Here is a 26,348-nt window from a genome sequence, read left to right as displayed (position 1 = left end):
GAATCCAGCTAGCCGCTATCAGCTTTTGAGCCACCTAACTCCCCAGCCGGGGAGGGGGTGGGCAGAGAGAACAAAACAAACTCCGGCCAAATCGGCCACTACAAGTTAGTTAAAGGCCATCTCATAGAAATGTGTCTTTAAACGTGTCTTAAATGTTTCTACTGAGGTAGTAGTTCTAATATCCATTGGTAGGGCATTCCAAAGCTCTGGAGCCCGAATAGAGAATGCTCTAGACCCTGCAGACATTTTCTTGGCCCTCGGTGTAACTAAAAGACTAGCGTTTTGCGAACGAAGGTTACGACACGGAACATAAGAAACGACTAGGTCGACAAGATATGAAGGCGCTAAGCCATGCAGTGATTTATAGGTTAGTAGAAGAACCTTGAAGTCACATCTTAAATGGACTGGGAGCCAATGTAATTTGGCTAATATTGGGGTAATGTGATCAAATTTTCTTGACCGTGAGAGCAGCCTCGCAGCGGCATTTTGCACTAACTGTAGACTTTTGATACTAGACTTAGGAAGACCAGAGAATAATACATTACAGTATTACAGTAGTACAGCTATGCCCCTCAATCTACCTGATCCACAGGATGTGTTAACTATAACTGTCCACTCCACTGACACATAAATGATATGATAAGAGCATTCTGTAAAGAAGAAATATTGAACAAACCACTCAGTGTGAAACGCATACTCCCAGATGATAGAGAAGAAGCAGGTGTTGGGTCTGGAGTACTGAGAGATGTTCTCACCTGTTTCTGGCAGGAATTCTATGACCGATGCACCCTTGGTACATCAATTAAAGTGCCATTTATCCGTCATGATTTTTCTGCAGCAAAGTGGAAAGCAGTTGGGATAATACTTATAAAAGGTTACCAAGATTGTTGCTATTTCCCAAACAAACTTGCATTTCCTTTCCTCGAGCAAGTGCTTTTCAACTGTGTCTACAGTGATCCAAGGGCCCACTTTTTGCAGTTTGTGAGCAGCCAGGAGTGTGACGTTTTGATAGACGCAATGAAGGACTTTTCAGAAGTGGACCAAGATGATCTTGTGGAAGTTCTTGACAGCTATGGGTGTAGAAAGAGAATTACACCTGAAACCTTTCCCACAATACTGCAGGAAATAGTGCACAAAGAGCTTGTCCAAAAGCCCATGTTTGTTATTGACTGCTGGAGGGAGGTTACTTTTCACCATGACTTCATAAGTCCTGACGCACTTAACAAGTTGTGCTCTGACTTGCAACCTACTTCCAAAAAGGTCTGCCAACTGCTGAAATTTCCAAGTGATTTAACCTCAAAGCAGAAGGAAGTGGTAAATCATCTGAAAAGGTTCATCAGAGAGTTGGATGAACTCAAGCTTCAGAAATTTCTCTGGTTTTGCACAGGATCTGATCTTATTGTCACCGACACCGTCCTTGTAGAGTTTCAACAAATGACAGAGTTTAGTTGAAGACCAGTGGGGCACACGTGTGGAAAGGTTTTGTACATTGCTGACAGCTATGAAAATTTCCCAGACTTCCGATCAGAATTCAATGCCATTCTCGAAAGCAATATCTAAGTCATGGATATTGTTTAATTCTGTCAATAACCAGAACATAATTATCCGTTGTAAGTTGCATCAACACAACATATTTTGTTCACTGATCTTATTGGTCAAATAGAAACAAACTTTGTATTCGTTCCTTCGCTGTTTTTAGAATTTTATAGAAACAGCTTGCATTTGGTATTATGTTCCAGTTATATAAAAATCCTAGGGCTTTATTAAAACGACCCAAGATGTTATGCATAACCATTGGATGGTTGTTTTCAGCAGCTACATAGTATTAAGTGAATGCTTCTGTAAAAAACAGTAGTAATATTTTATTGCATTCATTAAACTCACTCTTCATCCACTATGTATTTCCTGACTGCACCTGAATGTTGGTATATAAAAATAAAGTATTATAATGTTGTACAGATGCCTTCTATGAAAAGACACAATTTTTAATATACAAGTAATACATTAATACTTAATACATATTTAAGCAGTCAATTTCAGGACATTTCAAGCAAAATGTAACATCTTTGTTTTTGTTAGTCACAAATGGAAAAGAATAACCATAGATCAGGTAAGCATAGTTAAAAACAATTTCAATTTTGCAATGATATATTCTGGAAAATTTGGGTCATTCGGGAATATTTAAAGGTCAAGAAGGCATTGTAAGGCTAAAAAAACACAGTAACTGTTAGAGTTGTGCTAACTCTAACTTATTTTGCAAGAACCACACGGGAGACAAGCAAGTCCTTTTAGACACCTGCAGGTGGAGAGTTCACCCGTTGAAGGAATGAAGTCCAAAATCTCCCTCCTGCAAGGGCATATTTATTAAGAGAAACAGAGTAGGGGTAAGAGTAGGCTGAATAGGAAGCCCTTGTCCTCTAGTCAAAACATATCAGGGGGTGTTTTACGACCTTGTGTAGGATGGGACAAGCTATCTTATTTATTACCGGTTGCATTCCAACATAATCATGATATAAGGATAATCTGAAAAACCCTAACATCTCCCTCCTGTTTTATCATATGATTATGCCACCCCAAACAACAAAGACAAGTAAAAAAAAACATATATATGTATAATGAAGAAAGAAGAATAGTGAAAATAAAAAACAACAAACAATCATAGCAACACTTTCCAGTGAAGATGAGGTATTATTAATACCCCAGATCAAACTTATTGTGTAAGCGAAAAACCTGCTGGCCAGATGCTATTAGCAGGAAAAGTCTCACACGGTCCCTCTGCCTTAGGCGACCAGAATGCTATCAATAAAAAATAAAAAGAAAATCACAGAAACAGTACATCATTGTATCCATCACTTGCGAAGCATTTTCGATGGTCAAATCATCAAGTTTCTGTAAAACATGCTCAACAGAACAGCATCTACGCAATCCATGTTTCATCATCGTCATCACGTGCGTCATCTCTGTTGTATATGTACTTGGGCTACAGTAGAAGACACAAATCTTGTCACAGCAGACTTCAAACATAATGCAGGTCGTAAACAAGCACAACACAACCAGCACAACAAGCACAGGAGACAGCAATTTCAAAAGCAGTTGCCACCAGTTGCCAGAGAATAGCCATGAAAAGAAATCAAACTGATGTGGGACCTTGTCATTAGACATGGCCTGCTGTAAGTTCTTCAGTGAATTCATGGCGTCATTGATGTGGGTCTCATTTTCTCCTGGTATGTATGTGCAACAGGAAGTCTCAATGATGTGGCACACACCACCTTGTGCTGCCGTCAACAAGTCCAGAACCATCCTGTTTTGCAAGACCATCAGTCTAATAGCCTGAATCTCTCTATTTTGTCCATCGTTGATTTGCAGATTCACAAAGGATTGAAAACGATAGTTCAGTGTCTCGATGAAGAGCAATGGTTTTCCAACCCCAATCTGAGGAAAGAGCGCAAGGACAACCTTGTTTATGGTCGTCTGGAACGTTCGCACCCCAGACAAGGTCATGGGGGTCAAAGGTTGCAACTGCACTGCGTCGACGTCCAGAAGAATTGTGTGCTTCTGTCAGCTGATGATGTCGTATCCTGTAGGTGTGGTCCGTCACCCACACTGGTGCACACACTCCTGTCCAGTTGGCGGGCAGCATCGGATAAAGCTTGTGACTACAAAGCCACCAGCCATTCTGTACAAAGTATGTTCCATTCGACAGTGCAGCCATGTTGGTCGGAGAGCCCTCACCACCTGAAATGGCTCTCTTATCTTGACACTCATCGGTGATGTACAAAGCTCCCATCCAGTTTCCTCCTGGAGAGCAGTCATCGTTAATGCAGATGTGGGTCTTGTTACCTTGGATGTACCATGTGTAATTCACTCCAGCTGGTCTCTCTGTGTAGGCCACTTGCGGTATTGTTCGTCCTTTAACAGTCACATTGAGATTTGTCCAGAATACCTGATCACAGGCACCGTCAGCAAGTCCAGGGCGGGACGGGTCGGCATCCTTGACTGTGACAGCACGGTGCCGATATCCAACTCCTCCCATGGATGCCATACATTTCGCTTCAGTGACATTCATTGCTCTGGCCTCCAAGTGAACTTCCGTGGAGGAAGGGGGGAGTTTCGAACACACATAACATCCCTCCTGTGTGTGAGCTCTCACAGTGAACTTGACATACCGGTACCAAGTGTTGGTTCCGTATGGGTTTCTGGGGTCCCATGACCAGTCTTCAAAGTTTTCATCGTGCGACCATCATTTTCTACGGTCAACATTGTCACTTGGTCTGTTCAGATGAGTCCATAGACCATAGCACGCTCCAACCACAACGCAGCAGAAGATCCATCTGGCAAATGGAGCCCCGTTGCTACTAGGATGGCAGAGGCACCGGGACATCCCCTCGCCTAGCGGAGTGGGGATCGTTGTTTGCTTCACCAACGTTGAGACGCCTCACCCTAAACGATGGGCCCCATCGTCGCAACCTTTGTAGTCAGCCTTCCCCACCACTCCGAATTAGGGGTCCAGCACTCTCTGCAACTTGCGTTGCCACAAGTGGCTGAGGCGAATCCAGCTGGGCCGTTGAGAAATCCTTACTGCCGTGGGAGTAGCAAGCAAAACCTGGAACGGTCCCTCCCACCGTGGGCTGGCCCAGTTCTTTCTTTTGATGACCTTGATGTAGACCCAGTCTCCTGGATTGATAGGGTTGTCCACCTATGAGGGGGAGAGATCAGGCGGCAGTAAATTTGCATTTGACAATTCATAAATGCAAATGCATTTGAGTAATTCTCATATAGAGCTTCACTAAGTCGAGGCACTCTGGCCAAGGTCTGCCTGTTGTTTCCATGCATTTCTTCAACCTGCTTTTGATGGTGAAGTTTGCCCGTTCAACCAGGCCAGCGCTCGAAGGATGCCAAGCGCAGTGGTTTTTTAACGTTATCCCAAGGTGTACAGCCATGTTCTGCACAACTTGGTTCACAAAGTGTGGACCATTGTCACTGTAAATGGTTTGGGGGATGCCATGAGTTGGTATGATGGTTTTGCAGATGGCTTTTGCCACTGTTAAGGCATCTGCGCGTTTTGATGGAACTATTGCCACCCATTTGGAAAATGCATCAATCATCACTCGGCAGTATTTGTGAGGTCCACTTTGTGTGAGTTCAATAAAATCCATATGCAAGGACCATGTGTCCCAAGCGCTGCTGCCTTAAAAAGTGATTTTGGTAAAACAGGGTTGTCATCGATGCGGTGGATATTATCTGTATCCACTATTGCACCTTTTGTCGTCCACATTCGTTTTTCCACCATTGGAGCATTGCCCTGCATATCCGTCAGTATAGTTTTATCTATGAGTTGTGTGTCCTCTGAACCCATTAAAAAAATTTCATGGCCTTGTCTCCCTGCAGCTGCTTCTTTTGCAATTTTGTCGGCTAACTGTTTCCATTTGCGACTTCATCTCTGCCAGTGGTGTGAGCAGCACATTTACACACAGCTAGTTTAGCAGGTAAAAGAATGGCCTGCAACAAGTCTTTTAACAAGAAGGCATGGGTAACCGGCTTACCGGTTGATGTTGTCATCCCTCTGCGCTCTCATTGTTTCGCAAAATAGAACAGAGTAGAAACTGCATACTGACTGTCTGTGTATACAGTGACTTCCTTATCTTCTGCTAATTGACAAGCTCTTGTTAGTGCGATTAGCTCAGTAGCCTGTGCTGACCTGTTGTATGGAAGCTTCTCTGCTTCAACTATCTGGTTTGGCAATTTCACAATTGCATAACCACTTTGATTGTTTCCTTTAGGATCCTTTGAACATGATCCATCCACAAACCACTTTTCCCCTTTGTCAAGTGGCGTGTCACTTAAATCTTCTCTGGGCAGCTGTAGATGTTCTGGAGCATCCAAACAGTTATGTGGGGTTCCATCCCCTGGCAACGGGATCAACGTTGCTGGGTTAAGGATTGTGCATCTCTTTATCACGATGTGTGGTTGTGACAGAAGTATAGCAGTGTAGGACAGATGTCTGGCTGGTGACAAAAAGTTCATTTTGCTTTGCAGGAGCAACACATCTACAGCATGCGGAACTAGCAGCTCCATTTTGTGAAAGAGCACCACATCTGCAGATTGTCTCACTGCAAGCGCTGCCGCGCATACTGCTTGGAAACAGTCTGGCCAAGACAGAGCCACTGGATCCAGTTTTTTTTTTTTAATAAAATGCAATTGGTCTTAGTTTGCTGCCATGACTGTGCAGCAACACTGAGGTCATAAAACCATTCCTGCAGTCTGCTGTTTGCACAAAGGTTTTATTGTAGTCTGGCAAGACAAGAGTTGTGGTTTCTATCAGAGCCTGTTTCAGCACTACAAAAGCATCATCCGCTACTGGTGTCCACATGATTTTTTTCTGTCATTGCCATGGGGACTCCATGCACAATATCCAGCAGCGGTTGTGTTTTTTCCGCATAATGTGGGATCCATGCTCTGCAGTAATTGCAGAGCCCCAAAAATGACATCATTTGTTTTTTTGTTTCAAGTTTCGGTGCATCTGAAATAATCTGCTTTTTGGTTCTCTGTATCTGTCTTCCAGAAGCCGACAAAGTGTGACCTAAATAGTTCACCTCCTGTCTGACCCATTGTAACTTATTTTTGCTCACTTTATTCCCTGTTTTGCAGAGATAGTGTAACAATGCTAAGGAGCCTGACTTGCAAGCAGCTTCAGTTTCAGAGGCTACCAGGAGATCATCTACATAAACTAGAAGTTGTCTTTTGTTGTCTGAAAATCAGCCAAACAGGCCATGATAGCTTGAGTGAAAATAGTTGGACTATCAGCAAATCCTTGTGGCAATCTGGTGTATGTATAGCTTTGTCCTTTAAAGGTAAAAGCGAACCAAAACTGTGAGTGGGTGAATTGGCACTGAGAAAAATGCATTGCTGAGATCAATTACTGTGAAAAACTTGATTAGGTTTCAAAGTGTTCAGAAGTGTGTGTGGGTCAGGCACATTGGGCGCTCTTGTTTGCACTGCATTATTCACTGCTCGTAAATCTTGTATCATTCGCCAATTAATTTTGTCGGCCTTTTGGACTGGAAAAATGGGAGTGTTGCAAGGAGAATCCGAGCACTCCCTAATGATTCCTCCTGTCAAAAGATCATTTATAATACTGGCAATCCCTTTCATTGCCTCCTGTTTTAAAGGATATTGCTTAACTCTTGGATGCCACTCTGATCTTGGTTTGATCTGTATTGGGGAAATGGACTTTAAAAGTCCTACATCAGATGGGCCCTTGGTCCACAGTTTTTCAGGAAGCCCAGCCAATTCCCCCTCCACCTTTTCATTCAAACAAATGTCAACTAGTCAGGGAAGCGCACAAGTGCCTGCTCTGCCTACAGCTACTTCACACACTGTTTGCTTCCACACGTCACAACTGGTACTGTAGCTCCACCCATCACCTTTGTCCTCATAATCAGTCACAGATCCAGCAAGTTTAATTCGGGAACCCACATCTGCCCACGTTATACTGTGAGGTTTAAACAATGAGATGTGGGGTACAGCCGACAACTTGTATCTGTCTTTCTGAGGAGCGGGCAGGAGCACAGCAGCAGCTGCAAATGACCTGCGATCAGTGTACAGAGCAGTGATTGTTAAAGTTACTTCTGTGTTGCTGAGAAAACTTCCAATATAGTCATCTTGTGGATCAGTGAGAATATTCATGGTGACATGTAATTCATTACAAGTCATTTCTGATTCAGGTTGGGACAATTGTAACATATGTTTTTTCTTTTAATGCACTCAGAATGTCCCATGCTGTATGGACATCTACTATTTCTTCCTCTGTAGGAGCACCAGAGGTTAAGGGGGGGGGGGGGGGGGGGAATCTAGTCATGCTGAAAATGTGGCTTTTCCTCTGCCTCTTCCTCCACCCCTTGATTGGTTTTGTTTTGCAGAACGACAGTGTCCTCGTTTCCCACAGTTCCAACAGTTGTCAGAATCTCGTGGGGGTTTTGAATTATATGGCGGCCTGCGACCTTGTTGGCCTCTACCTCCTCCTCTGCCTTGCTGGGACCCTTGGAAGTAGACTGTTGTATCTTCATCTAGTTCATCATCATTATCTAGATGAAATACATCAGAACTATTGCCTTTTTTGATCACTTTTTCAGCATGTCTTGCCCATTGCATAGTTGTTGTCACACTTGCAACATCCACTTCCACCAAATGTTTCCTCACCCAGTTGCCTATTTCAGGGCGGAAATTAGTGATGTCAGAATCTCGTGGGGGGTTTGAATTATATGGCGGCCTGCGACCTTGATGGCCTCTACCTCCTCCTCTGCCTTGCTGGGACCCTTGGAAGTAGACTGTTGTATCTTCATCTAGTTCATCATCATTATCTAGATGAAATACATCAGAACTTTTGCCTTTTTTGATCACTTTTTCAGCATGTCTTGCCCATTGCATAGTTGTTGTCACACTTGCAACATCCACTTCCACCAAATGTTTCCTCACCCACTTGCCTATTTCAGGGCGGAAATTAGTGAGGAGCGCATTTTTAACCTGTTGTTGATAAGCACTCTAAGCTGCATCATTGAATGGGATGCCACTATGCACCCTGAATTCTTTTTCAAATCTCAAACGAAAATCATCAGTATCTTCCCCGGGCTTCTGTTTTATTCCTTCCAAATGACCATAATTCGCTCGTCTTTGAAATATAGTTTGCACACTTTGCACAAGATCATTCCATTGTGCTGCATACTCCCCTCCCAATTGATTTTCCTCAACGGGATAGGGAAAAGGCCCTTGATTATTTCTACCTGTATAATTTCCTCTAACCTTTCCCCAGTCTTTGCCCAAGGAAGACATTGCAGCTTCTCCTGCAGATTCAGTCTATAGGAATGTATAATTCCAGCCATGTCCTCTGCCCATTTATCTGGGTCTTCAGCAACAGGGGTAACCCCTTCAACTGCTTTTCTTGCCTCTTCCAAAGTCCATGGCCGGAAATCATATGTATGTGGGGGTTGGCCTTCCCCTACAATAGGGTTTGGCACCTGTATCATTGGGCATACATCAACATTGTCTAAATTTTGAGAAAATTTAGCAGCAGTGGTCAAACTTCTTGTTTGCACAGGACTTCTAATAATGTGACCCTGACTTCTTTTGCTGTTATATAGGGGGGGGGCTGCAGGTTTGTTAAGCTTGGATACAAGTTTTGTGTACGAGCGGAAGGCCCCTCTTGCTCCTCTGCTCGAGCTGTGCTTTCAGCTTCGGCTGGAGCCGTGGTCGCGACAGTGCACCTGACAAACATCGTCTCAGCCTCATCACCTTTCATCTTTCTATCTTTTGTCTTTTGGATTTGTTCTCTTCTCTCGTGAAGCTTTCAACCACATTTTAGCACAATCCAATTCTCTCTCTTTTCTTTTCTTTTTCAGTCCATTTGTCTTTCTATCCACACTCTCTTCTAAAACATCAGCTACTATCTTCCACACTTCAACTCTCAACTTCCCTCCTACTCCATACTTTTTCTTCCACTTCGGCATATATTTTATACAATTAAGAAATCTACTCGCCATGTACTTCTCATCTCCGTCAAGAGGTAGAGATTTGCCGTTTTTATTTCCCATCTTAATTTTAGTAGTTTTAGGTTTTACAATTTCTTTTTCTCAAAAATATTATTATTATTATTATTATTATTATTATTATTATTATTATTATTATTTATTTATTTATTTGAGGATCCTCAGTGCAGGTTTAAATTGACCTTTCAACAAATTACTAGCCTGTATTATTGCCGTGGATCAATGCTAGAACTGCTATTTAGTCAATTTGTCCTACCAGTCACACACTCAATCACACAAACTCCAGCGCTTTTTATTTTTCTCATAGCTCGGTCAAACCAAAGCCGTATTTCATAGCTCGGACAAACCAAAGCTGTATCTCATAGCTCGGACAAACCAAAGCCGTTTCTCATAGCTCGGACAAACCAATGCCGTATCTCTCGTGCACCTGTGGCTTTTTACGCGTTTCACAACAACACAATCACACAACTTCAGGCCTTTAACTTACTTGTCCCCTGGTTCGTTGCACTGCCGGGTCCCGTCAATCCACCTCTATCAGACGAAGGCAAACCTAAGATGCTGGCCCAGCAAAGAATTACCTTCCCTGGTCTTTCTTTACCAGGTCCTGCTAATGGACGCTGGCCCGTCGACGGTGTACAGCGTGTCGTCCTCCGTCAGCCAGATGGTGGGTATGAGAGGTCCCGGGTTTCGGCACCAAAACGTTAGAGTTATGCTCACTAACTTATTTTGCAAGAACCACACGGGAGACAAACAAGTCATTTTAGACACCTGCAGGTGGAGAGTTCACCCGTTGAAGGAATGAAGTCCAAAATCTCCCTCCTGCAAGGGCATATTTATTAAGAGAAACAGAGTGGGGGTAAGAGTAGGCTAAATAGGAAGCCCTTGTCCTCTAGTCAAAACATATCAGAGGGTGTTTTACGACCTTGTGTAGATGGGACAAGCTATCTTATTTATTACCGGTTGCCTTCCAACATAAGCATACGATAAGGATAATCTGAAAAACCCTAAGAGTAACTGAGTATACAGACTGCTGATTAAAAAAATCTGAAAACTTATTTTCTGAAGAGTTTATATGTTCATTACATCAATACGCTTGTCAAACAATCTTCAGTAATTCTTCTCTCAACATAAGATACAAGTCACTTGCATGCAATGGATCTGATGGAGCGTGCCATTCATTTTCCTCCATTAGCAGACAACACAGTTCAAATACAGTTTCATCGCAAGGAAACTGGCATTTTGGAGTGCACTCTTCCATACATGCAGTGATATCTTGCATTCCAGTAGGTTTCATTCGATCCTCGGCACTGTGCATGGCAGGGAATGAATACATGACGACTGGCCGGCCTGAAGCTGTATCACCATTCAACCTTGGTCTTATTTTGTGTGAGTTCCATGTGTTCACAACTTCATCCAGCTCATCCTGCACAAGAGCAGCATAGTTAAGTATTTAAGTACTTATTTTTTACTATTCATTTATTCATTTCAAATTCAAAAACATGATGGGGAGATAAAATATTTTACCTGCACAAGATTAAGGAAGCAGAACTGGATAAGACTTTTATCCAGAAAATCTCCTGTGTAGTGACCATCCTCCTGAAAAGTTTAAAATAAATTAATCTAGAACTGTGCGCTCTGTTTGCGAAGGATGGACCACCACCCTTCAATGCGCAGTACTTCTCCCGTAAAGAAAACCTTTCTCCCCAGCAAAATTGTCAGAGTGGTTTTGTCGCAAAAACACTTGCATCTGTTCAACACAACCATTTTCTGTGCCCCTGTCTGCACGGATCTTCTCTGGACATCCACCAATGCACGAAACTGTTTTGATGAAATAACTTGCAATCACCTTGGGATCGTTGTTTGTGGTATAGGCCTCTGCCCATAACACATACCGGCTAAACCCATCAATAAAACCATTGATGCAAATCCCACAGGGTTTTAATTTATCGACTGGATCAACCAATTTTATAATTTGTCTTGTTGTATCTTGTGAGACAACAAATCCTTTTTTGAATCGCACGTAGATGAAGCCAGCGATAACCTTGCATCTGGCCACAAGTCAGGATTTCATGCTGGACAAAACCATCTCCCAGGTCCGACTGATTCTTTCTTCGGAACAGACCAAGTCTTTTACAAGTTCTCTTCAGAGTTCGAATACTTATAATAGTCTGAGCATCATGTGCTAAAACTGCAAGTATTTCCTTGTTGCTGAATGCAAGTCTAAAGCATAGCTTGATTAAGTCATCCAAATCCGGCTTTTCAGGCACTGGTTGAGTTGCACCCGCCATCAGTCACTTTATCTGCACAACAAAGTAAAAACAATTACAGTAATTTTCGGACTATAAGTCGCGTTTTTTTTTCATAGTTTGGGTGGGGGGGGCGACTTATACTCAGGAGCGACTTATGTTTTTTTTTTTTCCACAAATTTTTACTTGATCATTAACACATCACTTACTTACAAGTATAGTTGACCACTTCACATGCTATTTTTAGTATAGTTGATCACTTCACATGCTTTTATATCTTTATCTTGAACATATTCAAAACATAAAAAAATGGAGAAAAAATCAAATAAAGCAATTAACACTTTAAAGCGCCATATCCAAGTCCACTGTCTGCTGTATGCACACTTGCTCCATTTTTGCTCCTCTTATATTATGTTATTTGTTTATTTATTATTTATTCATCACTCTTATTTATTAATTGTCCGTGCCTTCTTGTTTTTTTTTGTGTTGTTTACTTGTATGCATATTGTGTACTATGTCTTATCACCGTGGGATAGTGGAAACGTAATTTCGATCTCTTTGTATGTCTTGGCATATGAAGAAATCGACAATAAAGCAGACTTTGACTTTGATGAAACAACCAAATAAACAAAAAAAAAAACTACATCTGAAAAAATATATATTTTCAGACGAAACTGGATGAGGGCGCTCTAAATGGGAAGGGCTTAAGAAAAATGGCACCAAAAAGAAACTCATATTTTGCAGGTAACAAACTTCTAGTTGTAAAATATGCAGCAGAAAACAGTAATTGAGCAGCAGAAAGAAAGTTTGGAGAACCGTGATGTACCAAAGCATTACTGTAATTTGAATTTCAAGTGACGTCAGTGGCGGGGCGGTGTGGCAAGGCGCAGCGGTTGTTTACATAGAAGACAAACGTACCCACACACGTACTACCGGCATCATTAGCGGCTTTGTTTCTAAGTGACACGGAGGATGCAGAGATTGAAGGAATCAAGGATTTGGAGTGACATAGAAGGTTTGGAAAAACTATTATGGCTTTTACGGACGCCCGGTCCTACTCTACTGAGCTCTCGTTCACCTCCGTGGATCAAAGTCGGGGGCCGGCGCTCGGCCGGGTGGCTGTCCGCGGACGGTGCATGGGGCTCGGACATGGCTTTTACGCACGCCCGGTCCTATTGTATGGAGCTCTCTTCCACATCGGTGGTTGGAAGTCCACGCCGCCACACGCTTGGAAGTTTGTTTTGTTAACTAAAGAGCCGTTTACCAAACCCACGTCTTTCCTTGTACTTTGTTAACGCTACAATATAGTTATATAGTAGATCTGTGGAATAACGATGAGGCTGACGTCAGGACGCACGCGCGGTGTTGATGACAAAGGACGCGGAATTTGATGGATGGATTTAATGATTTAAAGTGCACAGATGGTTTGATAATATTGCTTATATAATAGTTATTTGAAATATAATTTATATATCGTTATAAGGGCCTGTGGAATATTTTGAATTGCAAGCGCCGTCAGCCGCGCGCACCCATTGTTGACAAAGAACGATCGATGGATTTAATGAATTGGAGTGACAGATGGTTTTATAAACGTGTTATTTATGTAATAGTTCTCTTTAATAACTCTATATGTTAGGTCAGGCCCATTCTCAGCTCTTCGTTTGTGTTTGTCACGTTAGCATACCTATCGTTTAGCCTGTTGTTGCTATCGTATCGAACGATCGATGGATTTAATGAATTGGAGTGACACAGATGGTTTATAAACATGTTATTTATGTAATAGTTGTCTTTAAAAACTATATGTTACGTCAGGCCCATTCTCAGCTATTTGTTTGTGTTTGTCACATTAGCATACCTATCGTTTAGCCTGCTGTTGCTATCGTTTAGCCTGTTGTTGCTTGTTCATGACTGTTCTTGGTGTGTGATTTTGTCGAATAAATTGCCCTCCAAAATGCGACTTATACTCCGAAGCGACTTATATATGTTTTTTTTCACTTTTTGGGGCATTTTATGGCTGGTGCGACTTGCACTCCAGAGCGACTTATAGTCCGAAAATTACGGTACAATTTGTCAAACACAACAGTGGGCATTTTGAAAAAATGACTTCATGCCAGTATGCTTATTGTAGAAAGTTGTTTTTAATAATAATGTTCTCACTCCGTTGGTGGCTCGGTGGAACACTGGGTAGCACGTCCGCCTCACAGTTAGGACGGTGCAGGTTCGATTCCACCTCCGGCCCTCCCTGTGTGGAGTTTGCATGTTCTCCCCGGGCCCGCGTGGGTTTTCTCCGGGTACTCCGGTTTCCTCCCACATCCCAAAAACATGCTTGGTAGGCTGGTTGAGCACTCCAAATTGTCCCTAGGTGTGAGTGCGAGTGCGGATGGTTGTTTGTCTCTGTGTGCCCTGCGATTGGCTGGCAACCAGTTCAGGGTGTCCCCCGCCTACTGCCCGTTGACGGCTGGGATAGGCTCCAGCATGCCCGCGACCCCCGTGGGGACTAAGCGGTTCAGAAAATGGATGGATGGATGGATGTTCTCACTCCTGTTACAATGTCAGGTGTAACTTCACTAAACAAGTCTCATCCAGTGAGTAAATAAAGACGTGCGTGTGTATGTATGTATGTATGTATGTATATATTGTATGTATAAAATCGTACATTACGTCATCGGTTTAATGAAACTGACTACTGAATGTACAAAAATACGCATAATGCTTCTTTACGTGTAAATGCGGCGCATTCCATCAAGAGCTATCAATTAGCAACGGAGCTACATGCTACACGGAGCCAATTTTATACGCAACAGTCACCAAAATGAACACAATGCCTTATTTACTCACCCCCTCCTCGGTTTAATAAAACTGACTATTGAATGTACAAAAATACGCATAATGCTGCTTTACGTGTAAATGCGGCGCATCCCGTCAAGAGCTATCAATTAGCAACGGAGCTACATGCTACGCAGAGGCAGTTATATACGCAACAGTCACCAAAATGAACACAATGCTTTATTTACTCACCCCCAGCTCCTCCAAGAGTGAAATGATGTCCTCCGGCAATCCTCTGGCACGCGAAAAGTCACTCGTTGACGACATAATGTCCTCTCTGGTCAAAACCACACCACGCTGACTTTCCCTCCACCACCCCACGCCATAAAGTCAGAATTCTGACTTTATTCTCAGAATTCTGACTTTAAAAAGTCAGAATCCTGTCACCCCTCATTTTTTTTTTCTTCACTGGCCCTAATCCTCTTCCGTAGTTTTTGCATGTTAGGACGATCACAAATTAGCATCTTTCTGCCCACTACTTCTTGTTGGTGACCGTGTTTCGCGGATTTCACTTATCGCGGGTGGTTTTTGGAACCAATTATCCGCGATAAACGAGGGATTACTGTAGTATCAAGAACCGTGGTAAATCACAAATATTTTTTTTTTACCTTGTGGTAAATCACAAGTATTGGTACCGACTACTGAAATTCTGGTATCGTAACACCACTACCCCTAACCCCTCATTTACTTTATAGGCCCCACTATAAATGATAAAGTAGTTTCTTCATGCCCACTGGCCAGTCAGACAGCCAGCTACGTTTCTCCTCATCGCATGTCAGGTGACCACCATGTATGATGATAGCTTTTTATTATTATTTTTTTTATCCACAATAGGAAGTTAATTATTGTGTATATGTGTGTATATATTATATATATATATATATATATATATATATATATATATATATATATATATATATATATATATATATATATATATATATATATATATATACACATACAGTGGAGCCTCGGTTTTCGACCACAATCCGTTCCAGAAGGCTGTTCGAGAAGTGAGTCGTTCGAATTCCGAATCATGTTTTCCCATTACAAATAATAGGATAAAAGTAATCCGTTCCAAGCAACAAAAAAAAACACCTTTTTAAAGCATTTTTACATTTGCGCATTTTTGTCCGATGGCGCAACTGCAGCGCACCGCAGAACGCGCAACCGTAGTGTGCCACCGACCGCGCAACTGCACCACGTTATTTTTCATGTATTACATGTATGTAGTATGTCATATAAAAACTTTATCCATTATGACTTGAATTCTGTTGTATGAGTTCAATTGTATTTAATTCTACTGTATAACCATATACTGTACTGTACTCACATTGTTGTTAATCAATATTTTTTACACAAATCCATCAAAGTCTGCATCTTCTGTATTCGAATTAAATGGTTAGACAAGTTTGCCATTAAACATGACAAGTTCCATCTCGTCATTTTCTCGTCGTTGTCACCTGGCTCTTCGGCAATGATCCCGGCATTCCAGAAAGCTTGAATTGTTCCTCATCAGCATGACTCTTTGTTGATGCTGTTTCAGAGGGTGTTCTTAATTACCGTATTGGCCCGAATATAAGACGATGTTTTTTGCATTGAAATAAGACGTTTGTGGGGGTTGTCTTACATTCGGGGTCTAGACATTCCACCCATTCACTTGTGCGCAGCGGTAAGTTAAAGGTTGCTGGTATAGACTGAGTACGTTGCTGTGATCGTGTGTGTCTTTGACACAAATTCAGTATATACATTTCATTGTTACTACCGTCCACTGTTGTGCCGTTTGTCACATCGCGGTTTGCTTCGTGTGCGTGCCGATTGATTGAGTGCTCTGGCGCGCTCCTTTAAGTTTGCCTCGTATCGTACGAGTAGCAGTTACGCAGCAGCGCGGCGACTAACGGTCGCCAGCAAATGTATTTTGATATCTCCATGACTTATGTTTGGTGTGTTGCCTAGAGTATTTCATTTATGGTTATTTAGTATAGCAGAACCGTTACGCGCAGTTAATTCTGTAATGTGTGCTGTTTACTAGTGTTGTGTGACGTCAGAAGTTGAGCGTTGACTTACGTGCTGTATTTCTGTCTGTTGCAGAATCACACATCACACACACACACACACTCGCCACACACCCCTCACACGCTTCATCCAATAATCACACACACAAGAATCACATTCATACACCCAAAGACTCACCCATGTACAGACTTGCTCTCATATCCTTACGACCAAACGTGTGCCTATACCAAGGGTCGGCAGCCCAAAATGTTCAAAGAGCCATATTAACTCCCCCCCAAAAAAACCATACCTGTCTGGAGCCGCAAAAATCTAAAAGCTTTTTATAAGGCAACATAGACTGTCAATACATGAGCTGTATGCCTACTATTAAAATAATTAAGTAGGGTACAAATTAAAAAGCAACAAAGAGCCGCAAAACATCGCGCCTGGAAAGCCAGCGGACTTTGTTGTGCAGCAGATCGGCATATTCGCTGTCAACTTCATCTAGCAATTCACGGAACTGGCGGTGGTTTAATGTTTTTACGATTATTTTGTTCACAGTATGGATGACAAGGTTCATTACCTCCATACACTCCGGTGGGAATGTTTACGCTCACAGCGCCTCTTGGTGCAATATGCAATGGAATGCAAGCAAATTTAGATCCAATGCTTTCTGTCGTAAAGTCACAAACTTTTGCGACCCTCTCATACTCGGTGCGCCATCTGTAGCGACTGAAATCAGGTGGCCAGTGTGCATATCTGTCATTTAAACACTGCAGCACAGTCTCGCAGATGTCCTACCCCGTGTTTGGCCTTTTAGTGGTATCAATTTCTTCTTCCGGCCCATTAGAGTTCACGTACCTGCATAGCAGAGCTGTCTGTTCGATATCGGTCACGCCACACGACTCATCCATCACATGCAATTGAGAAAGCTGGAACTGAGTTGATGTCCTTGATTTGCTGATCGGTGATATTGTTTGCCATTCAAATTACCATTTCCTTCACTATTTTTTGCAGAGAGAGGCATGTCTTTAATTTTCTGAATGATCTCGGTTTTGTTTTTGAAGTCCAAAAATAGGCACTCTGATATTTTAACGAATTAAGTTTGCAGGCTACCCAAACTTTTGCAGAGGCCATTATTTTTGTTTCTCTTTTTCTGAAATTGTAAATGATGGCAACAAATTCTAACTTTGTTAACGTATCATAAGAATGTCTTATCTGTAATTTGATGCCTGCTGGAGATTTTTTCGTCCTTCGTTGGCTTCTTTATTGATATTAATACCATTTTTTTACCTGGGGTGTCTGAACTTTAGATCTCCACTGTATAGGGAATAGTGGGCACATTCAGAGACATTATTTGTCTCTCGGCAGCCTGATCTGAACTAGTTGCTTTGAGTCCGGTTGTCACGGCACCAGCTTCCAGAGTTTACCTCGTTCCTGCCTCGTCATGTGGTTCTGCCATCATCCTGTGGCTGAACATCTTCACTACTTAGCCGCTGACCTCTGGATTTGCCGTACTACATCACAGCCTCCACCTTTGGTGCTGCTTCATCGCTCGCCCCCCTCATCGGCTATACGTCCACTGTGGGTCCCGCAGGCATATCAAGTTAAACAACCCCAGTACCCCCAGTTCAACTTGGTCCACCTCTCATTGCTCTCAAATCTACTCTACTCGCACAATAATCCAACATGCCTTAGCCAGTCTGGCTAAGTCGCTTAATGCTATTGTTAAAACCGCCTCCTTTGCTATCAACATTGGTATGCATAACATCCGCCCATTCATGAGCAAAGTGCATCTCATCCAGGATCTCCTCATTAACCGTAAGCTTGACTTTCTCTTTTTGACTCAAACTTGGCAACAGCCAAACGACTATTCAAGTCAAGTTTATTTATATAGCCCTGAATCACAATCAAGTCTCATAGGGCTTCACATGTGCAAAATTGACAATTATTCTCAACATCCCCTGATCTCAACTCTCAAGAGGGCAAGGAAAAACTCAAAAAGCCTTTTTAGGGAGAAATGAGAACCCTTGAGAAGAGACCACAGATGGGAGGAACCCCCTTCCAGGATGACCAGGCTCCAATGGATGCAGAGAGGGCACATAGAACAAATAATGTAAAATAATCCAGAGAAAAAGTATATTTCCATATTAAAAATAAAGAGCTGCAGGAAGGTGCCCTCGATGGTCATGGCAATGTCTGGGAGGGTAGTAATCCGCTTCAGATCCCTCATCCCGATTGATCGACCAAATATTTTCAGTTTGGGTCTCACTTAACCGGGTGGGGTGGGGGGCAGGATAGAGAACACAAACTCCAGCCAACACAGCTTAATTACAGGCCATAGCATAAAAATGTGTCTTTAATCGTGTCTTAAATGTTCAAAGTCAAAGTCAGCTTTATTGTCAATTTCTCCACATGCCAAAGAAAAACAAAGAAACCGAAATTTCGTTCCCCCCTATCCCACGGTGAAAAGACATGGCCCACAACAGACAAACAAGTAAACAAGTATAACAACAGCGTGCTGAATAAATAATGAATAAATAACACAATAAATAAATAAATAAATAAGAGGAGCAAAAAAAAGGAGCAAGTGCGCGTACAGCAGACATTCCAGAAAATAGCGCAACACTGCCGCACGCTACGCAGAAGGGGGTAGCGAGTTCAGGGTCCTAACAGCTGTTGGCGAGTCTGGTGGTGCGGGAGCGCAGGCTCCTGTACCTCTTCCCAGAGGGCAGAAGGTCAAACAAAGAGTGAGCTGGGTGACTCACATCTCTCGCAATCGAGGTTGCCTTGCGGGCGAGATGGGAGGTGTAAATGTCCTTCAGGGAGGGGAACGAAGCACCAATAATCTTACCAGCCGTATTCACTATGCGCTGCAGGGCCTTCAAGTTCTGTTCAGTGCAGTTACCACCCCAGACAGCGATGCAACTGGTGAGGACGCTCTCAACGGTGCCACGGTAGAATGTAGACAGGACTGCCTGAGGAGCACATGCACGCCTGAGCTTCCGCAGGAAGTACAGGCGGCGCTGAGCTTTCTTTGCCAGTGACGAGGTGTTTGCGGACCAGGAGAGGTCCTCACTGATGTGCACTCCCAGGAACTTGGTGCAGCTCACCCTCTCCACCGCAGCACCATCTATGATCAGCGGCAGGTGTTTTGTGTGACCCTTCCGGAAGTCAACAACAATTTTCTTGGTCTTGTTGACGTTCAGCAGGAGGTTGTTGTCTCTGCACCACGTGGTCAGAAGGTCAACCTCCGACCTGTACCGAGTCTCGTCGCCCTCGGTGATGAGACCCACCAGAGTCGTGTCGTCAGCAAACTTCACTATGCGGTTGTCGCTGTAGGTCGCAGTGCAATCATGCGTCAGCAGGGTGAAGAGCAATGGACTGAGCACGCAGCCCTGGGGGGGCCCCGTGCTCAGTGTGATGCTGGCGGAAATTTTGTCGCCAACACGCACCACCTGAGGCCTCTGACAGAGGAAGTCCAGTAGCCAGTTGCAGAGGGAGGTACTGTGGCCCAGCTCGTCAAGTTTGCAGATGAGTCGCTGCGGCACAATGGTGTTAAAGGCAGAGGTGAAGTCCACAAACAGCAATCTCACATATGAGTCCTTTCTCTCCACGTGGGTGAGGGCCGAGTGGAGGGCAGAGCAGATGGCATCCTCAGAGGACCGTTTGGCACGGTACGCAAACTGGAAAGGGTCAATGGTGGGGGGGAGAACGGATTTGATGTGGAGCACATGACAAGCCGCTGAAAGCACTTCATGATGATGGGCGTCAGTGCCACGGGGTGGTAGTCATTGAAGCAGGACGGTGCATGTTTCTTCGGCACAGGAACGATGGTGGCAGCCTTGAAACATGAAGGGACGATGGCCTGCTGCAGGGAAACGTTAAAGACGCACGATCAAGGTAGAAGGTGGTCTCTAAGTGCCAATCCAGAGCAGCCATTTTTTTTATTATCTGCAAATAGAGATCTTGCAATTCATTTCAAAGACTTGTACCTGTCCAGGACCAGGAAACGTGCAAGTAACATCTCCGCAGACCGACCCTTCTCACCCAGGACACAGTCTGTTCAAACTCCTTCCCTCCGGACGGCGTTACAGAGCGCTGTATGCCAAAACGAGCAGACACAGACACAGCTTCTTCCCCCAGGCTGTCACTCTCATGAACTCACATCACTCATAGAGACTCCGAGACATCACTGTGCAATAATATTCTACTCTCGCCACTTAAATGTTGTTAGTTACCTGAATGTTGTTAGTCACTTAAATGAGATCAACCGGAGTTAAATTCACTGTTTGGCATGCACAAACTTGGTTAATAAAGCTGATTCTGAAATGTACTTCAATTTTCATTCAAAAAATAACTAAAGCAGTATATATTAACCTAATGGAAACATGGATTAGAGATTCACTTTAAGATCTATCTATTTTTCAAATGCAAATTGACTTTGAATTAGATCAGTGCCCAGAAGAAAATATTTCATGACACCAACTCTCTATGACTATAAATGATGCTGATCAATCAAGTACACTTCTGCATAACATTGTGTAGTAACTAGAAAATGCAATGTCTGGATAAATTGCGTGTGAAGGCGAAGAGGTTGAACAAATATTTGGGGAATGGGTTGAATTATTATTGTTGAATTCAAAGTTGGAACGCATTGAATCAGTTGAAAAATGTAGAAATTAGAAGGGAAGAACGAAATTTTGGAGAATTTGGCGTGAATTTCAAAATTGAAAATTTTGAATTTTTCGTAAGTGGGAAGTTTTGGAATAGGTAGGAAAAAGATGAACATTTGAAAGTTGGAGCGGGTTGAATCGGTTGAAAATGTAGAAATTAGAAATGAAAAACAAAATTTACGAGAATTTGGCGTGGATTTCAAAATTGGCAATTGGTAGGCAAAAGATAAACAGTTTAAATTTGGAATGGGTTGAATCAGTTGAAAAATGTAGAAATTAGAAGTAAAAAACGAAATTTTTAACTTGAAAACATGAAATTTTTGAGTTTGGCAATTTTGGGAATGTCGAAAAGCTCCCCCAATGTGAATTGAATGTGCTGAATGATGTGAATTTCAAACTGGAACGACGTAAATGTGAAATGTTGAATGTGCCATTAAGAATAAATGGGGAAACATTTGCCATAAATTTGCAAATTTTGTGGAAACGGAAACTTTTTGGTATTAGAAAAATGCAAGCGGTCATCACGTGAATACTTTGAATACGTCAAAAGTGGAATGGAGTGAATCGGATGAATTATGTGGAAGGACTAGCATGAATTTTAAAACAAAAGTGTGGAGACCCTTTAAATGTCATCTTTCATGAAATGGTATTAACTTCTAAATTATTATGATGGTGTATTAAACCAGTACATGTGCATATTTGTATGCAGGTATTGCTAAAGACCAAGGAGAGCAATGCACCTGCCTCAGAAATTGGTACAGGCGAGGATGAAACGTTTTACACTGTCTTGCTCAAAATGAAACTCGACAATGCAATGTGAGTTTATTTATTTATTTGTATATTTGTGTTTGTTTCTGTTTTTGTCTGTTTGTTTTTGTTTGTTTGTAGAGTTTTTTGTTGGGGCTATAAATGACTGCTGTAATAGCAAAGCGGTGCCCAATTGGGAATGAAACTAAAATGCACTGTAAACATCAGAGGTGAAGTTATTTTGGCTTTCTCCTACCATTTGAAATACAGTGGAGCCTCGGTTTTCGACCACAATACTTTCCAGAAAGCTGTTTGAGAAGTGAATCGTTCAAATTCCGAATCATGTTTTCCCATTACAAATAATGGAAAAGAATATCCTTTCCAAACAAAAACAAAGCCTATTTAAAGCATTTTTTCATTTGCGTATTTTTGTACAATTGCGCAATTGCAGCGCACCGCCGAACGCCCAACCGTAGCGCGTCGCTGACCGCGCAACTGCACCGCGCTGGTCGCATTATTGTTACAGAGCCGTCGCTGAAATTTAAAATACATTTAAAGGCTCCTGCAGAACATGAGGATGAACCGATCATTTGAATCAGGTGTGTTTAACGAGGGAAACTTGGAAAACATGTAGGAATGCGGCCCCCGAGGACTGGAGTTTGAGACCCCTGTGTTAGCTTGAACTTTAGTCAGTTCCGATCATTTTATAGGAGATAGTTTGAGAAATGCGATTGTTTACAGAGGGCTCATTGGTTATTGGCTAGTGGATGCATACCGCAACCCTAGTCAACCTTAGTTTGTTGCAGTATAGCTTCTATTGTATGCGCCTTTTAATCCGGTGCATCCTATATATGAAATTATCTCTAAAATAAAAAATTCAATGAGGGTGTGCCTTATAATCCAGTGCGCTTTATAGTGCGAAAAATACGGTTTATCCATTAGAGTCCCACTTGCCATGACAATTGAGTCTGATAGTTTCATATTTCCTATAGTTTTTTTAAAATACATTTATCCATTCATAAGTTATTCCGAAGTTTGAATACTGTGCGTCCTAATATTCCTAGATTTTGTGAGTAGTTAAGTGAGTTGTGTTCTATTACCCTTTTTTTAAGATATGTTCCTCTTTTTAGGCACTTTTGAGGCACTGAATGGAGGCCTCCAATTTTATTGTACTATGTAGAATGACAATAAAGGTATTCTGATTTCTGATCTGATTTTAACATGTGCAGTAAGGATGTGGAACGTTTAGGAGATGAACTTTCCATGCAAAGGATGCAGTCTTTGTTAGAAAGCCAAAAAGTTCTTGAACTGGAGAAGAAACTCTTCAAAGATGAACGTCTTCTCAAACAGGTATATGGGTTCACTGTTAAAGGGGAATATAACACACTAATAAAGGTTGGACAAAATGTGCTTTTCTCTTTCATATTGCTTTTTACTGTAAAACATTGCTTTCACCATTAAATCAACTGTTGTCCACCATTCCAATACATAGTAAGTTTTTTTTTTTTTTTTACAAACATAGTGATAACAGCCAAAATTATTTTAAAGCTTACATATCAAGTTTATAAATTATTCCGATTTAAGTTTTACTCACCCATCCGTGAGTCGTCACCTTATCGTGGTGGAGGGGTTTGCGTGCCCCTATAATCCGAGGAGTCATGTTGTCTGGGGCTTCATGCCCCTGGTGGGGTCACCCATGGAAAAGGGTCCAAGGTAAGGGACCAGACAAAGCACGGGTCCGAAGATCCCTTATGATGAATAAAATATATGGACCTAGTTTTCCCTCGCCCGGACGCGGGTCACCGGGGCCCCCCTCTGGAGCCAGGCCTGGAGGTGGGGCTCAAAGGCGAGAGCCTGGTGGCTGGGCCTTCCCATGGGCTCACCACCTGTAGGAGGGGCCAAAGGGGTCGGGTGCAAAGCAAGCTGGGCGGCGGCCAAAGGCAGGGACCTTGGCGGTCCAATCCTCGGCTGCAGAAGCTGGCTCTTGGGACATCGAATGTCACCTCCCTGGCTGGAAAGGAGCCCGAGCTGGTGTGTGAGGCAGAGAAGTTCCGACTAGACATAGTTGGACTTGCCTCCACACTTATTTTGGGCTCTGGTACAAGCCCTTTCGAGAGGGTCTGAACTTTCTTCCACGCTGGAGTTGCCCACGGTGAGAGGCGTCAAGCAAGTGTGGGCATACTTATTGCCCCCGGCTGGGCGCCTGCACATTGGGGTTCACCCCGGTGAACGAGAGGGTAGCCTCCCTCCGCCTTCGGGTGGGGGGACGGGTCCTGCCTGTTGTTTGTGCCTATGCACCGAGCAGCAACTCAGAGTACCCACCCTTTTTGGGGTCCTTAGAAGAAGTGCTGGAGAGCGCTCCTTCTGGGGACTCTATCATTCTACTGGGTGACTTCAATCCTCACGTGGGCAATGTCAGTGAGACCTGGAAGGGCGTGATTGGGAAGAACGGCCACCCCGATCTGAATCGGAGCGGTGTTCTATTATTGGACCTCTGTGCTCGACAGGGATTGTCAATAATGAACACCATGTTCAAACATAAGGGTGTCCATGTGTGCACTTGGCACCAGGACACCCTAGGCCGCAGTTCGATTATCAACTTTGAAGTCGTGTCACCGGATTTGCGGCCGCATGTTTTGGACACTCGGGTGAAGATAAGGGCGTAGCTGTCAACTGATCACCACCTGGTGGTGGGTTGGCTCCGATGGTGGGGGAAGATGCCGGACCAACCTGGCAGACCCAAAAGCTCTGTGAGGGTCTGCTGGGAACGTTTAGCAGAATCCCCTGTCAGGATGAGCTTAAACTCCCACCTCCGGCAAAGCTTTTCCCACATCCCGGGGGAGGCGGGGGACATTGAGTCCGAGTGGACCATGTTCGTGCCTCTATTGATGAGGCAGCCGACCAGAGCTATGGCTGTTAGGTGGCCGGTGCCTGTCGTGGCGGCAACCCCCGAACCCGCTGGTGGACACCAGCGGTAAGGGATGCCGTCAAGCTGAAGGAGTCCTATCAGGCTGTTTTTGCCTGTGGGACTCCGGAGGCAGCTGACAGGTACCGGATGGCCAAGCAGAACGCAGCTTCAGCAGTTGCTGCGGAAAAAACCCGGGTGTGGGAGGAGTTTGACGAGGCCATGGAGAATGATTTCCGCACGGCTTCAAGGAAATTCTGCTCCACCATCCGGCATCTCAGGAGGGGGAAGCAGTTGCACCCTCAACACTGTTTATAGTGGAGATAGCGTGCTGCTGACCTTATATCCGGAAGTCGTGAGTCGGTGGGGAGAATATTTCGAAGACCTCCTCAATTCCACCGACAAGCATTGTGGAAGGAGGGCCTAGACACTGTGAGGTGGACTCCCATCTCTGGGGTTGAAGTCACTGAGGTAGTTAAAAAAAACTCCTCGGGGGCAAGGCCCCAGGGGTGGATGAGTTTTTTAAAGGCTCTGGATGTTGTGGGGCTGTCCTGGCTGACACGCCTCTGCAACATCGCCTGGACATCGGGGACCGTACTTCTGAAATGACAGACTGTGGTGGTGGTTCCCCTCTTTAAGAAGGGGGACCGGAGGGTGTGTTCCAACTACAGAGGAGTCACACTCCTCAGCCTCCCTGGTAAGGTCTATTCAGGGGTGCTAGAGAGGAGGGTCCGTCGGGAGGTCAAACCTCGGATTCAAGAGGAGCATTGTGGGTTTCGTCCTGGCCATGGAACAGTGGATCAGCTCTACACACTTGTCAGGATCCTTGAGGGGGCATGGGAGTTCGCTCAACCAGTCCACATGTTTTGTGGACTTGGAGAAGACGTTCAACCGTGTCCCTCAGGAAATTCTGTGGAGGGTGCTTCGGGAGTACGGGGTGCTGAGCCAATTGATAAGGGCGGTTTGGTCCCTGTATCACCGATGTCAGAGTTTGGTCCGCATTTCCGGCAGTAAGTCGCATTCGTTCCCAGTGAGGGTTGGACTCCACCAAGGCTGCTCTTTGTCACCGATTCTGTTCATAACTTTTATGGACAGAATTTATAGGCGCAGCCGAGACGTTGAGGGTTTCCGGTTTGGGGACCTCAGCATTGCGTCTCTGCTTTTTGCAGACGGCGTGGTGCTGTTGGCTTCTTCAAGCCATGATCTCCAGCTCTCACTGGAGTGGTTCGCAGTTGAGTGTGAAGCAGTCGGGATCAGCACCTCCAAATCTGAGTCCATGGTCCTCGGTCGGAAAAGGGTGGAATGCCCTCTCAGGATCAGAGATGAGATCCTGCCCCAATTGGAGGAGTTCAAGTCTCTTGGGATCTCGTTCATGAGTGAGGGCAGGATGGAGCGCGAGATTGACAGGCGG

At 43.7% G+C, this 26,348-nt stretch overlaps 2 protein-coding genes and 1 long non-coding RNA gene across 6 annotated transcripts in view; all 3 read left to right on the top strand.

Moving 5' to 3' along the window:
- spdl1 (spindle apparatus coiled-coil protein 1) overlaps positions 1-26,348 on the top strand; it is a 192,484-nt gene that overhangs the window by 101,834 nt on the left and 64,302 nt on the right. For 3 of the 4 annotated variants that reach the window (XM_088390585.1, XM_088390568.1, XM_088390594.1), the window contains 2 exons: positions 21,995-22,101; positions 23,262-23,382. The exons of the other annotated variant lie outside the window; for it this stretch is intronic. In XM_088390585.1, the coding sequence (XP_088246711.1) occupies positions 21,995-22,101; positions 23,262-23,382 (228 nt within the window). The remainder of the gene's footprint in view (positions 1-21,994; positions 22,102-23,261; positions 23,383-26,348) is intronic. 4 annotated transcript variants of the gene reach the window in all.
- Positions 66-7,812, top strand: LOC148404737 (uncharacterized). Its single transcript, XM_088390644.1, has one exon. The coding sequence runs from the start codon at positions 637-639 to the stop codon at positions 1,450-1,452; it is 816 nt and encodes a 271-aa protein (XP_088246770.1). The 5' UTR covers positions 66-636; the 3' UTR covers positions 1,453-7,812.
- On the top strand, positions 15,656-21,988 carry LOC148404736 (uncharacterized). The gene is made up of 3 exons (XR_015861442.1): positions 15,656-20,286; positions 20,438-20,512; positions 20,613-21,988. It is a non-coding gene; the product is annotated as an uncharacterized LOC148404736 (long non-coding RNA).

The sequence above is a fragment of the Syngnathus floridae genome, chromosome 1 (assembly GCF_059516105.1).
Source record: "Syngnathus floridae isolate MCC-2025c chromosome 1, RoL_Sflo_1.0, whole genome shotgun sequence".
Taxonomy (NCBI): domain Eukaryota; kingdom Metazoa; phylum Chordata; class Actinopteri; order Syngnathiformes; family Syngnathidae; genus Syngnathus; species Syngnathus floridae.
Note: the sequence above shows the minus strand (reverse complement) of the source record. Positions and strands in the feature narration are given on the sequence as shown.